Source organism: Myxine glutinosa, chromosome 1, assembly GCF_964187855.1.
Source record: "Myxine glutinosa chromosome 1, kmMyxGlut1.1, whole genome shotgun sequence".
Classification (NCBI taxonomy): Eukaryota; Metazoa; Chordata; class Myxini; order Myxiniformes; family Myxinidae; genus Myxine; species Myxine glutinosa.
In genome coordinates this window covers 447,177,166-447,192,780 of record NC_136261.1, presented here as the reverse complement: position 1 = coordinate 447,192,780, position 15,615 = coordinate 447,177,166, and the positions used below count along the sequence as shown (strand labels likewise).

At 47.2% G+C, this 15,615-nt stretch overlaps 1 protein-coding gene across 1 annotated transcript in view; it reads right to left on the bottom strand.

Moving 5' to 3' along the window:
* NUP210 (nucleoporin 210) overlaps window positions 1-15,615 on the bottom strand; it is a 148,079-nt gene that overhangs the window by 68,837 nt on the left and 63,627 nt on the right. The window contains exons 26-29 of the mRNA XM_068105006.2: window positions 4,367-4,447; window positions 3,996-4,127; window positions 2,339-2,497; window positions 2,129-2,220 (exon numbers count right to left, since the gene is read on the bottom strand). Of these exons, the coding sequence (XP_067961107.2) occupies window positions 2,129-2,220; window positions 2,339-2,497; window positions 3,996-4,127; window positions 4,367-4,447 (464 nt within the window). The remainder of the gene's footprint in view (window positions 1-2,128; window positions 2,221-2,338; window positions 2,498-3,995; window positions 4,128-4,366; window positions 4,448-15,615) is intronic.

Genomic DNA, 15,615 nt, shown 5'->3' with positions numbered 1-15,615 from the left:
TATAACGCTCCTCAGTCTGAACGGTAGTACTGCCCTGAGCTGTTGCTGTGTACAACCTACTACCCAAGTATGAAGACAGAGGCGTGTTGACCTGAGACCTCCTGCTTGATCACAAAGAAACACACTGGTTCCTGATCATTTTCTTTGCGAGACGGATCATGGCGGTTTCTTGTTTTCTTTGGGCTGCGTTCATATAATGCGTGTTTCGAGAGACGACCTTTTGCCTTTTGAAGCTCGTCTCCAGAAAACTTGAGGTAACAAGTTTCATGGTAAACAGCTTTCTGAGCCTGGAGGGTATCAGCAATGCCATCGCCACCATCTAACCTGCTGAGCCGACTCCCATCGGGACCGGATTTCCCAAATTCTTTCCAACTTGTTTGCGATTGACACGTTTCCAGACGTCTGTGTCCGAGCTTTCTCGGCACGTATCATTGGTTGTCTTTTTGGCCTTCCTGGCACAGAAAACCCAATGCCCATTGTGTTTGTTGCACAGAACTAGCTGACTGGTTTTGGCACTTATGTTTTCACAAGATGGCATAAATTTGATATCATGGAGACTATAACACCAACTCAACCAGACCAGATCAGATCAACTCTACCAGGTGGATCAGACTCGGCAACAGTTGCTGGAGTGAGATGTGCATGGAAGAAGTTTCCGGAACCGAGTGACGTGCTGACGAGGAGGGGGGTGTCGTTGAAGCTGAAGGGAAAGGTGTATGCTGCATGTGTGAGAAGTGTTATGATTTATGGGAGCGAGACATGGGAAATGAACGTAGAGCAGCAACGAAGGCTGGAAAGGGTGGAAATGCGAATGGTTTGGTGGATGTGCGGAGTATCGTTGAGAGAGAGGAAGACAAATGATGAATTGCGAAAGATGATGGGAATAGAGCCTGTGATTGATGCTGTGAAGAGGAACAGGTTGAGATGGTTTGGTCATGTGTTGAGGAAGGATGAAAGTGACTGGTTGAGAAGAGTGATGGAAATGAATGTAGAAGGAAGTCGAGGATGGGGAAGACCGAGAAAGACTTGGCTAAAGATGGTGGAAGAAGAAATGCGGGCAAGGGGGTTAACAAGGGGAGATGCAGAAAATAGGGCAAAATGGAGAAGATTGTCATGGGGACCGCAAGGCTAACCCCCGCTCTAGCAGGGAAAATGGCCTTAAAATGCCTGTTGTTGTTGTTGTTGTGTACTCTAATCAGAGCCAATGAACCAATTTCTCAACCCGATTTAGTCAGGTGAGTCTTTTGGGACTGCCACAGGTAACATACAACCCAGTGATACCTGCCAGGACCAAAAACCACACCTGGCAAAGGGCGGATGAGCTCCTGTAGGAAGCCAATGGCCAGCCAGTAAGGAGGTGGTGTCTCCTAAAAAACCCCATCCGGTTTGGACCGGTTCAAGTCATACCAAAAACTTTAAAAACGGTACGTGCTGCTTCCTTGCTTGAAAAGGATAGAGCACAGACAATCCCCATTGGTGGGCATCCATGGGGAGGAGGAAATTCCTCTTGAGGAAATGTCCCTCCGAGTACAATGAGAAAAACGGCGCCATTGTTATGACGTCGCTGGTAACCAGAAAATCCCAGGAAGTGACGGCAGTTCCCTCAAGCTCAGTGGCTGTGTTAAGTGTTTGTCTCGTCAGCATGTCTGTGCGTCTGCTCTATTACGAGCCTAAGCCCAAGTATTAAAATAAAAAAACCAAACCCCACTTTTCACTTTGCGTGTGCGGGGTAATAAAAGGTCGATCACTAGGTGTAAAGAGTAATGATGTCACCTGTGAGGCTTCACATCGTTCGGCCATTCATGCAATTATATCAGAGCGAGACAGTCTGGTCATTTGGGCCGAATAGCTTGCATCACAGCCCCGTCCCACAACAGCATTGCACTCCTCACTCCCCAAAATGTTAGACAAGATATACATGAATTGTGGAGAAGGCTTGGACATTCAGGAAACATAGAAATCCCAGGTAATGTAGAAATATCTCATATCTGCAGTTCCTCGTCTGGTTGGGAACGAAATCCGGATTAGGTACATCTCAGGGGAGTGCCTCACCAACTAATCTAAACTCACTTCCTGTATGAAAATACAATGTGCTTGAGGTGGTTTTAAATAAATGCAAGGAGCTCACCTGTTGGTGTGCAAGTCCAGGTGAGATCTCGGTGACATGAGGACCTTATCGGCACTCAATGGTACATTCAGCAACTGCAGGCTCTCAAACACCTACACGGCAAACACGAACACGTCAAATGGCACCACTCACTTGCAAGCACCACTCATGCCAAACTGTGCAGTGTGGCCCTTCATCCCAGCTCCCCTCCTGGGTGGCAAACCGACTGACCTGAATGTGGATTTCGTCTACGAGCTCCGTTTCGCTCCCATCCATCTGTCCTCCGCCTGCCTGTTCAGCACGCACGGCCACACGCAGCATGGCACGGCCCGCGGACACGGCCCGAATCATCATGGCGAAGCGTGCCGTTGGTGAAGGCTCAACAGAGGCCTATGGGTCCATGGCGGTAAACTCGATTTATGGTTCACACAGAAACAATCATCCAAGATTGGCTTGTCTGGCTGTCCGAGTCCGGCTGTCTGAGCACTTGGTTCATGGTGTTGGGATACCAGGTTCAATTTTTGTACACGATATTGATTTGTCCATCGTCTCCTAAAGTTCGTGTTGTGGATGGAAGAGTACAATGATGTCTCCTAATGTTTTTGCCATACTTGGAATTGATTTACACCTGGCTTCGTTAACTCTCAGTGCAACGTTCCGGTTACCATTCAAGCACCACTCATACAGGACTCGCACACATACCCGACTGAATGCCTGGTCTATGTATGGGGACGAGGGGGGGGGGGGGGGATGAGGGGGTCAGTAGTTCAAACGCCGACTGAGCGCCTGGTGTGTGTACGGGGGGGGGGGGGGGGGGGGGTCAATGGTTCAAACCCCGAATGAGTGCCTGGTGTGTGTATGGGGGGGGGGGGTTGGGGGGATCAGTGGTTCAAACCCCAACTGAATGCCTGGTCTATATATGGGGAGGTGGGGGGGGAGGAGGAGGGGGGGGGGGGGGTCAGTGATTCAAACCCCGACTGAGTGCCTGGTGTGTGTCTGGCCCGACTGAGTGCCTGGTGTGTGTCTGGCCTGACAATGCCTGGTGTGTGTCTGGCGCGACTGAATGCCTGGTGTGTGTCTGGCCCGACTGAATGCCTGGTGTGTGTCTGGCCCGACTGAATGCCTGGTGTGTGTCTGGCCCGACTGAATGCCTGGTGTGTGTCTGGCCCGACTGAATGCCTGGTGTGTGTCTGGCCCGACTGAATGCCTGGTGTGTGTCTGGCCCGACTGAATGCCTGGTGTGTGTCTGGTCCGACTGAATGCCTGGTGTGTAGCTGGGAGGTCGGTGGTTCAAACCCTGAATCATTACCAAAAAAATTTCTAAGTATTTTGTGCTGCTCCTTTGATCGACGTTCAGCATTTAAACAAATAGAGAGCGGACAAACAACCATAAGTTGGCAATACTAGCGCAGATTTGATGGGCCTCATGGCGGCGTCCTGCACATATCATTATTATTATCTCCAATATAAACACAATAATGTCAGTTTGTGTGTTTATACAGATGTCTGTCCCCCTTCACAAGGGCAGGTTGTAAAGACCAATTTTTTGATTCTCTTTCATTGGAATTGTAGACGGTGGCTTGCAAACCGAGCCTCAAGGGTGCTGTACAGAATCGTTTTTTGTTTTTTTTAATAAAAATAAATACAAGGTGTAGGAGGTGAAATTTGCTGCACATGATGTTGAACGTGCGCAGAGTAAAACGAGTGTTCATTTACATCCGAAAGACGTCTCATAAATAAAGAAGATATAAGCACACCTGACACTCGGCCCAGGCTTCAGACTTTGGCACGCTCACGAGGCTGCGCCATCGAATACACTGTTCCGACCCGTCATTTTGGATGACTCGGGCTTTTTACTAGTTATGATCATAATACGAATGTGACTCACCTCAACATGGCGGGACTGCACCTCAATCGTGTCCTTCTTGATGGTGCTCCAATGAAAGGTCAACGGGGGGTCAGCACTGGCCAGTGAGAAGGGCGTCTGCCCATTTCCAATTCCAGTCACAAATACTGGCATCTGGAGTCGGCACAAACACAACGAAGGAGAGGGAGAGGAAGAGGACGAGAGATTCATCATGCAATTCCTACCTTTCCCTCTCCGCCAATTCCTACCTTTCCCTCTCCTTTCCATCTCCGATATCATGTGCAGAACTTATTGGTTGGAATGTTGTCTGGTTATTAATGGGAATAAGGAAGAAAACTGAAATCACAATGGAATACTCAGTCCAAGACTTCATCTAGGTCTTACAGCCTCACCTGAGTTCCGGTTTTCATGCGGGAGAGCGGCGAGTGAATCTTTATTCCTGTTAACCTCACGACTTCCACGATCACCATATCCTGAAAATCCATTGGGAGAGCTAATTACCACAAATACATGTGCAAACAAACGAGGTAATTAATTAATACACATTAATAACACGATTACGACACAACAACTGCTTATTAGTCCCCTACCGGTGTACACCGGAGGGGACTATAGGTTTGCAGTCAGTCCGTCACGCAAAGAACAGTTTTCTGGACCTTTTTTTCTAAACTCTTAATGCTAATGATTTCAAACTTGGTACATGGTTTCCTCATGATAAGTTACAGGTCAAGTTCGAACTTCACGACGTTTCGATCATTTTTGACAAAGTTATGGCACTTTGAACGTTGGTAATTCTGATAATTCTGATGAACCTTAACTCTGTGCCATTTTAAGTTCTAATTTCCTTTAAAAAACATTTTTCTCTGCAATAATAGGACCGATTGAGATAAAACTATCACCATAGGAGGGACTCGGTCTGTAGAATATTTTAATGGGAATTATGACGTCACAGGTCACATGGTTCGGCCGCCATATTGTTTTTCGTGAAAACACGAAAACCCCTTTTTCTCTGCAACGGCTGAACAGATCGAGGCCAAACTTGCAGGTAGAATCGCATACCCATGACGAACAAAAAAGTCAGCAAGCATGACGTCATGCGTCACATGGTTTCAGAGTTATGATGTTTTTAAGCATGAACCTTTAAAACTGAGCCCCTCCCTCATTTTTGATCCAATCGAGGGGAAACTTCACAGATCTGTTCAGCACTAAAATGTCCTTTTGGAATTTGCGATAGATAGGGCACGTGGTTTGGCAGATATCGTTAATTAAATGAATATATTAAAAAAATGGATATCTCTTGTTTATTCTAGAGTTCTCCTCAAGCCGCACCGCGCGCCCTCAGCCTCGTCTCGCGAACGTCAAAAGCGCGACACAGCGCGCGCTTTCGGGAGGGGCGGAGCCAAGCCGAGCAACATATATATACACATCGATCATTGTTCGTGAACCGGAAAATATAATAAATTACTGATATTTAGCGACTCGAAAGGTTCTTTATCAACATCGTATTTTGTTGTGCTTCTGCTGACCTGTCTGCAAGGTGTATAAATCGAAATCCCGAGTGCGAATCACAGGTGAGCCTGTCCTGAGGTAATTAGCGATTGGGAACGATTCAGAACCTGTGGGTGAATAACCCTTGGTAATTTCCCCAACAGTTTTCCGGACGACAGACTGCCGGTAGGGGACATGTATTGCAGCGCAATACTCAGAATGCTTGGTCTGTTTGTGTTTGTGAACAGGATATCTCAAAACATCGTGGACGGGTGCAGACAAAACTTGGTGGGAAGGTTGGGTGTGCAAAAGGGAAGAATTGATTCGATTTTGGTGAAGATTCAAATCGAGATCAGATCCGAGATGAATGATCCGAGATGATGAAATCGAGATGAATCCAGATCAGAGAAATTATAAAGTGATTCTTCACCGTTGAGAGATCAGGCTAAAACCGATACATAGCACGAGGTCTCGGAAACGTTCGGGACGGATTCGGACGAAACTCGATGGGAAGGTTGGGTGTGCAATAGGGAAGAATTGATTCGATTTCAGTGAAGATTCAAATCGGGATCCAGATCAGAGAAATTAAAAAGTGATTCTTCACCGTTGAGAGATCAGGCTAAAACCAATACATAGCACGAGGTCTCGGAAACGTTCGGGACGGATTCTGACAAAACTCGGTGGGAAGGTTGGGTGTGCAATAGGGAAGAATTGATTCGATTTTGGTGAAGATTCAAATCGAGATCAGATCCGAGATGAATGATCCGAGATGATGAAATCGAGATGAATCCAGATCAGAGAAATTATAAAGTGATTCTTCACCGTTGAGAGATCAGGCTAAAACCGATACATAGCACGAGGTCTCGGAAACGTTCGGGACGGATTCGGACGAAACTCGATGGGAAGGTTGGGTGTGCAATAGGGAAGAATTGATTCGATTTCAGTGAAGATTCAAATCGGGATCCAGATCAGAGAAATTAAAAAGTGATTCTTCACCGTTGAGAGATCAGGCTAAAACCGATACATAGCACGAGGTCTCGGAAACGTTCGGGATGGATTCTGACAAAACTCGGTGGGAAGGTTGGGTGTGCAATAGGGAAGAATTGATTTGATTTTGGTGAAGATCAGAATACGGATCGGGATATTAGGATTTCAATTTTCTAAAGTGATTCTTCACCATTGAGTACGAGGATAAAAAAAACTATTTTTAGCACGATATTACAGAAAGGTTATGGACGAGTTATGCCAAAACCAGGTGAATGAGTTGGGTCTGTGACAAGAATAAGACGATTAGATTTTGGTTCAGGTCCGAATCCAGATCCAGCTTTTCAGTGGGTTGCAAATCATAAACTGTTCACCTGGCGGATGTATGCGTTCGAGTTCTTCTTCGAATTGCTCTGAAATTTTTTTCTTTTTTTTTCGTATCGAGGCTCCTGAAAGAGCGAACATTAATCACACAAAAAGTCAAACCGACACACAAAACAAAAAATAAGGGGAGCGGTAGACAAGATGGGGAGAGAGGGGGAAGGACGGACACAAACACAACATTTGAAAGCAAGGACATCGAGAGAACTGTGGGAGGGAGAAGGCTTGGGGGGATGTGGGAGAGGTATAAAACATATGGACACTGCAAGACCTTCCAGGAAAGAAGTTGGAATTTCAAAAAAGTGTATCTGGGGTGAAAATTAGCAGGGGTAGAAAAGATCAAGGTTTTGGATGGGGGAAGATAAGAGATGGTGGTGAACAGCTGTTTTAAAGACCTGGAGGGAGGAGTGGGATTGAAGGGAGTGGGGGAGTTTGTTCCAGAGGCAGGAGAAAATGGGAATAAAAGTGAAGATGAGCAGAGAGTGTTGATTTTGTCAGTTTAACCGTTGATGGCAGATGGCAGGTTGATGGCAGATCTTGTGCGACCTGTAGGAATATTTGGGGGACAGAACACAGAGAGAGCTGGGGGAGCAAGGCTGGAGAGCAGTCGGGAGAAGACAGAAAGACCACCAACCTGCCTGCGGTGAGCGAGTGAAAGCCCCTCGGAGTTAGCTTCATCGCAGGAGATTCCAATGATTTTGAAAGCTTTGGTTTCAACAGCGTGAAGCTGGGATAGGTGTGAGGCAGGAGCACCGGCCCAGAGGGGGGAACAGTATTCCATTGAGCTGCGGATGAAAGCCTTGTATGTGGTGAGGAGCTCAGGTGTGCCAAGGAAGGACTTCGCACGACGGAGGATGCCCAGTCGGCGACTGGCTTTGGAGGCCAGATTTGAAATGTGGTTTTCCCAAGAAAGATCATGGCAGATAGTGAGACCCAAAAGCTTGAGTGACAGAACTTCTTGGAGAGGATTGTTGAGAAAGTGGTTGGGAGTGTTTTCCAGTCAGTCTTTTGGAGAGACATAGTAAGATGGTGAGATTTGTTAGGATTGAAAGACATGTTCCACTTCTTTTTTTTTTTTCTTTTTTTTTTTTGTATACAAGATCGAGGCTCGTGAAAGAGCGAACATTAATCACACAGAAAGACAAACAGACACACAAAACAAATAACATCGGGAGCGGTAGACAAGATGGGGAGAGAGGGGGAAGGACACAAACACAACATTTGAGAGCAGGGACCGAGAGACATGGAGACATCGAGAGAACTGTGGGAGGGAGAGGGCTTTGGGGGGGAGGCATGGGAAGGGGGGGGGGGGGTGGGAGAGGTATAAAACATATGGACACTGCCAAGACTTCCAGGAAAGAAGTTGGAATTTCAAACAAGGTGGATCTGGGGTGAATTTGTGGGGGTAGAAAAGATCAAGGTTTTGGATGGGGGAAGATAAGAGATGGTGGTGAACAGCTGTTTTGAAGACCTGGAGGGAGGAGTGTGATTGAAGTGAGTGTGGGAGTTTGTTCCAGAGGCGGGAGAAAAGAGGAATGAAAGAGTGAAGGTGAGCAGAGAGCCGAGATTTCGGCAGTTTAATCATCAGAGGGTGGCTGGCAGATCTTGTGCGACCTGCAGGAATATTTGGGGGACAGAGCACAGAGAGAGCTGGGGGAGCAAGGCCGGAGAGGAGTCGGTAGAAGACAGAAAGACCACCTATCTGCCTGCGGTGAGTGAGTGAAAGGCCCTCAGAGATAGCTTCATCGCGGGAGATTCCAATGATTCTGAAAGCTTTGGATTCAACAGCGTGAAGCCGAGCCAGGTGTGAGGCAGGAGCACCAGCCCATAGGGGAGAACAGTATTCCATTGAGCTGCGGATGAAAGCCTTGTATGTGGTGAGGAGCTCAGGTGTGCCTAGGAAGGACTTCGCACGACGGAGGATGCCCAGTCGGCAACTGGCTTTGGAGGCCAGCTTGGAAATGTGGTTTTCCCAAGAAAGATCATGGCAGATGGTGAGACCCAAAAGCTTGAGCGACAGAACTTCTTGGAGAGGATTGTTGAGAAAGTAGATGGGAGGGTTGTCCAGTCGATCTTTTCGGAGAGACATAGTAAGAGTGTGAGATTTGTCAGGATTGAAAGACATGTTCCACATGTTTGAGCAGTCTGTGATTTTGTCCAGGTCTTCAGAGAGTGAGGAGGCTGCAGACTGCCGATCTGAGGGAAGAGGAATGGAGCGGCAGAGAGTGGAGTCATCAGCAAAGAGATACAGAGGATTTTCCAGAGAGTCGGAGAGATCATTGATAAAGACCAGAAAAAGCACAGGGCCCAGCACACTGCCTTGGGGAACTCCAGCCTGAACGGGAAGGGGAGATGAGAGAAATCCATTCAGGGCCACACGTTGACTACGACCAGAGAGGAAGTCCGCAAGCCATGCATGGAGATTTCCATGGATACCATAGGAGGAGAGTTTGGTGAGCAGAGCTGGGTGCCAGACCGTATCGAAGGCACGTGATATGTCAAGGGAGACAGCTCTGATTTCCTGTTTGGCATTGAGGACCTCCATCCATTGTTGAGACAGCAGAAGCAGCATGTCCAGAGTAGAGTGACCTGGTCTGAAACCAAATTGATGATCAGAGATCAAGCCATTGGAGAAGAGGAAAGATTTCATATCCGAAGCAATGATGGATTCCATGACTTTGCTGATAATTGGGAGCAGGCTGATTGGTCTGTAGTTGCAAGGATCTGTTTTTGCACCTTTTTTGTGTAAAGCGGTAATGTTTGCTGATTTCCAGGATGCTGGCAGATGACCTTGAGCAAAAGATAGGGTGAAAAGAACAGAGAGAGGGTGAGATAGAGCGGCAGAGCAGGATTTTAGGACCCGTGGGCTGATGCCATCTGGTCCAGTTGCAGAATCAGAGTCGAGGTTTGACAAAAACTCCTCCACCTTGTCAGGAGAGAAGGTCACAGAGTCCAGGAGCAGTTTGGTTCGACTGGGAAAGGTGGGAACAGAGAGAGATGGGTTTGGGACTAAGGATTTTGAGGCAAACACAGAGTTGAGGCATTCGGCTTTGTCACGTGCGATGTCAACTGTGTGGCCATTTGAGGTAAGGGAGGGGATGGAGGGGGAACAAACACCAGAAACGGATTTGACCAGACGCCACCAGGATTTGGAGGAAGGAGACAGGTTTGAGAGTTCATTCTTGAGTGAGGAGAGATAGTGCTTCCTGGCACTCCTGAGGGTAGACACACACTTGTTCCGAGCTTGGTGGAAGGAACTGAGATTTCCTTCAGTTGGATTAGCCTTCCAAGAGGCAAAGGCAAGTTGTTTCAGGGCAACTGCCTCACCACAAGATTCAGTGTACCATGGACGGGAGGAAGGGTAAGACAACTGAAGGCGAGATGGGATAAATCTGTGCATGAGAGAGATCAGTTTGCTTTGGAAGAATTCCCAGGAAGAATTGATGTCAGAGGCAGTGGAGATGGGAGAGCAATCCAGACGATTGATGGCTGCTTGAAGACCGTCCCAGTCGGCCTGAGTGAAATGCCAGACTCGTCGACGCTGAGGAGGCTCTCTGAGAATGGCCAGAGAGATGTCCACTTTGACAAGCACATGATCGGAAGAACCGATTGGAGCAGAAGAAGAGCAGCAGACATTAGCAGGGAAGTTAGTCATAACCAAGTCTAGAAGAGAAGATACTCCATTGGCTGAGATCCGGGTCGGGAAATTGACAGATTGTGTCAATCCCAGTGAGTCACAGAAGTCCTTTGCTGAGGTGCCATGACTGGTGAGAGAGGAACCCACACCCAACCAGGTGGCATGATGACAATTGAAGTCACCACATATGAGGAAGAGAGAGTTGGGATGAGTGGATAGAAGTTGGTCCATGTTGTCGGACAGTGAAATGTAGATGGAGTCATCACTGTTTGGGGGGACGGTACAGAACACATATGAACAAAAGGTGGGAGCGGAGAGGAAGCCGTAGCCAGAGGTACTCCTGGGGGTGAGGAGGAGAGAGGGCAGTGCAAGGAGAGTGAGGAAGAGAGTTTTTGATAAAGATAGCCACCCCACCACCAGGCCGAGGCTCAGGTCTATCATACCGGAGGAGGGAGTAACCAGGAAGAGATATTAAGGAATCAGAGACATCTTGAAGGAGGAAAGTCTCTGTTAAGCAGATCAAGTCTGGATTGTCAGAAGCAACCTGTATGGAGAGATCAGTCAGGTTTGAGCGAAGGCCCCGGATGTTTGAGGTCCATACCGTTAATGAAGAGAGAGGGGGAGCATCGGATACAGGACAGGGGAGGGGAGGAGTAGGGTAAGATGAAGGATGAGAGGGGGAGGTAGGGAGAGCAGTTGTTAGTGTGTCAGCGATTGCAGAAGAGTTCCAAGAAAGGGAAGGATGAGGAGGATGAAAGGTTTGAAGGTGAAGGGATGAGGCACAGTGAGGGGTTGTTTGAGGGGGGGGCAGAGGAAAGAAGAAGGTTGGGGGGGTGGAGGTATGAGATAGAAGGGAGACGAAGTGGGGAGGAGGCAGCTTTGAGGAGGAGGGGGGAGGAGGGAGAATTGGAGAGGAATGGTATGGGGGGAGATTTGAATGGGAGGGGTTGGGGGGGAGTATTGAAGGGGAGGAGTGAGGGGGGAGTTTAGGAGGGGAAGGGCAAGGGGGGAGTTCAGGAGTGGAAGGGCAAGGGGGGAGTTCAGGAGTGGAGGGGCAGGGGGGGAGTTTAAGAGTGGCGGGGCAAGGGGGGAGTTTAGGAGTGTAGGTGCAAGGGGAGGGATTTGGATGGGAGGGGCAAGAGGGGAGTTTAGAAAGTGGATGATTAATGAAAGACGAACATTGAAAACAAATTGGGTTTGTTGTGATTTTCAAGTTAGCAATCCGGTTCAGAATGATGGAGGAGGGATGGAATGAATGTGAATTTAGACCATGTAGTGAGGGAGACGTATAAGATATTGAATTTCTTTTTTTTGAGGTGGAATGAGTTGGAGAGGAAATTGAGAAAAGCCTTTTAAATAGGAAGAAAAACAGCGTGTTGTAAAATACCACTGAGTAAAACACTGAAGGGGAAAGGTAAAACATATTTAAATAATATTAAAACAGAACTGTGAACAATCTTATGTGCACAAAAATACCAACGGGGGGAGAGCCGAGAGGGACCACCACGAGTCACGTGAAGGGCAAACGGTGGATGACGGGTCACTTGTTTGACCAGAATGTGATTTTGTCCAGGTCTGCAGAGAGTTAGGAGGCTACAGACTACCGATCTGAGGGATGAGGAATGGAGCGGCAGAGAGTGGAGTCATCAGCAAAGAGATAGAGAGGATTTTCCAGAGAGTCAGAGAGATCATTGATGAAGACCTGAAAAAGCACAGGGCCCAGAACACTGCCTTGGGGAACTCCAGCCAGAACAGGTAGGGGGAGATGAGAGAAATCCAATCAGGGCCACACGTTGACTACGACCAGAGAGGAAGTCCGAAAGCCAAGCGTGGAGATTTCCATGGATACCATAAGAGGAGAGTTTGGTGAGCAGAGATGAGTGCCAGACCATATCGAAGGCACTAGTCTAGTAGGAAGACTAGGTCCCCCTGCACCCCCCGGAGATATACTTCTAATCAGTGTTTCTAGATTGGAAAAAATGTGTAGAAAATGACTAGCTATGGCCCCAAGCTGAAAAAATGTCCCACATACCATTTTTATGCAAATTACTGCTGCCATTATCAAAAAAACGATTTTTGACATATCTCAGCCAATATTGCAGATAATTGAAAAATGAAGGTGTCTAGACCCATGTTTTGAAGGGCATAGATCATGATAGAACTATTCATAACATGATTACATGTGTCTATGGTATACTAGTATGCATATTAATGCTGTAATTACAAAATAATCAGTTTTACAAATGATAAGGATACGTTAATACTGCAGATAACTTAACATGGTACATAAGGGGTCTAAACCCAGGTATTTTCAAGGTTAAATGTCAACAAGATGCTCCTGAGTCTTGCATAGGGGCGGGACATTGGCAGTAACATTGGTACCACTCAACTTTTCTTCCCACCATTGACTTTGTATTGCGAGAGATTTTCACTTGCTTATTTAAAGGTTTCTCACCCAGCCCACGTAAAATCTACCAACTCCTGCTGTTAACTCCCAAACATATTTTTTTATGTTATCCAATCACAGTGCAGAAATGACAGACTAGAGATCCAAATTAGTGCTGCTATAGCTGCCATTTTACATTTCCATCCATGTAACATGCGCGCTCGCGCGCTCGTATCAATTGGTAATGTCGCGCGCTCGTATCAATTGGTAACGTTGATGTTATTGAATACCTCAGTTGAAAGTTCAGTCTTCCATTCCATCTGTGTGTTGTTCTTGGTATTCATCCTCCAATCTAGCCAGGTAAGATGCTAACTATAATGTTACTCACACTCTTGACTTCAGTTTCTGCATGAAATCATAAACAGGCAGAATAACAGCTGAGCCAGCTAGCACCATGTTAGCTAACGTTAAAGCTAGCCTCATCTATGTACAGTATGTTCCTAATGTCGGTGTAACTTAAACTTTTGTTAATGCCAAACATGAGACATATCTGTTGACTTCTGTATATGAATTGAACCAGAAAGAGGCACGACAGCTGAGCTAGCTACAGTAACTTAGCACAATGTTTCATTGGCCTAGATAGCTAACGTTAGTGTGGAAGAATTTAGATGTTTTAGCTATTAGCACTTTTGATGCCACTAAACATGGTTTAGTCAGCTAAAAAGTACCCTAGTGTAGAACATGACTCAGAACCTCTGTTACCTCACTGAAAACTCAGAGCCTCCTTTCACAGGCACTTTTAACATCATTCGTGATTTCTTATTTGTCATTTAACAGTGATGGTAGACATCGACAGCAAGCATGCCCAAAAGAAAACGGAGTGTAGAACCTGCAGCCCAAAGCTCTCCTCCTACATGCATCCTTCATGTACCATCCATGTCTGATCATGGGGATTTCACGCCCCTCCGTAAAATTAAAGGATCTGCTTCAGAAAAACTGCAACTGCTTCAAAAGATCCGGGATAGACGTCTCAACCAACCGCATGACTCCCCATGTCGTATGCAATCAGTATGTGATCAGATCCCGGCAACTCTTCCTGATGACCTAGAAAGAGTAGGATATCACAGCAAGTGTTATAAGCACTTTGTCCGCCACTTTCATCGTCTGGGAGATGATACAGAACCAGGGCCATCAACCTCATCATGGCATCACTCTCCTCGTAAACCAGGAGGTTCTGCTGAACCCATCTTCCCGCCAGAGTGTATATTTTGTGAGAAAGTTGAGACCAAAGATGCTCATCGCAATACTGAGAGGCCTACAACCTTCCCATCCTTTAAAAACAAAGAAAATGCATGGGAGCAAATCGAAACACGGGCTGAGAAAATGGGTCTCTATCGACTCCATCGAAAGGTGAAAAACAAAGACCTCTTTGCATGTGAGGCCAAACACCATCCGTCATGTTTTAAAGCTTTCCGCACAGCATTCTACAACTATGAGCGTGCGATTCACAGAGCCGAAGCACCAAAGGAGCAGGCTTGCATGTCAGCCGCCCATGAAAAGGCATTCAACTCAGTACTGGAACACATTCAAACCCAGGTCATCCAGCAGAATAAAGTTCTACAGCTTTCTTCCTTGCGCTTGCTCTATGTCGAGGAACTGAAACTGAATGGATATGAGAACTCAAATTATCGGTCAGAGAAACTACTGAAACGCCTACAGAATGACCCAATCAAGGAGCATATCCACTTCACGAAGGTTGATCATGACAAATGTGATGTCATTTCTTTCTGGCTTGTGCACAGCTCAAACATAACAGTTTCCAATGCTCTCGCACGAGCATTCACACTCGGAAGCACAAACAAGAACCAAAATGTTGCCCTCCAACTTCGCCAGGGTATTCTACAGGCTTTCAGAGAGTGTAAAGACCAACCATGGCCACCAACAGCTGAAGACATGGAGCTCAATCCTGAAGACATCCTACCTCCAGACCTTGTCCGCTTTCTCAGCGTGCTAATGACTGGCAAGGAGGGCATCGAGACAGAAAAGGTGAAGCGTCTGGTCTTCTCCATTGGACAAGATCTGTGCCGTGCAGTGTCAGATGGAAAATGGAAGTTACCAAAGCACATTCTCCTCTGTGTGACTGTAAGGCACCTGTTCCGAAGCAAACAGCTCACCACAATACTACACAGGCTTGGACACTCTGAGAGCTACGATTTCGCCTTGGAGTTGGAAACTGCTCTCGCCAAGGTCCTGGATGAAGTCTCAACTTATCGTACACCACAAATTGTGACAGGAGAGGGCAACCTTGTATTCCACTGTGAGTGGGACAACTTGAATAAAACCACTACCAGTGTGCACGGCAGCAACATTGTAAACAGTGCTGGAGGAATCATGGTGCAGGAGGTCAAGCCCGGGTTCGAGAGCAGCAAGGACCGAATGCTACCTACCATCAATAGGTCACAACAGCGTAGCCTGAAGGTCGACACACCAAAAACTCTCCCACCCTTGCACTTTACTCGCGTTGGCCCGAAGTTCCCTGAAGGCTCATCATTCACACCGCCAGCAGAGAATGACACAGTCTATGCCACTACGATGCAAGAGTACTACATCTGGCTCTTCATCAGATACATCGGAAGCTGTGGCCTGCAGCCTGTGCCTGGGCTAGGGGGTTTCACCTCTGCAACTGGTTCTCCCCCACCCAGCAAATCAACAGTCGACTACTGCACGCCTATCCACCAACCGATCACAGACAACGCAGTTGTTCG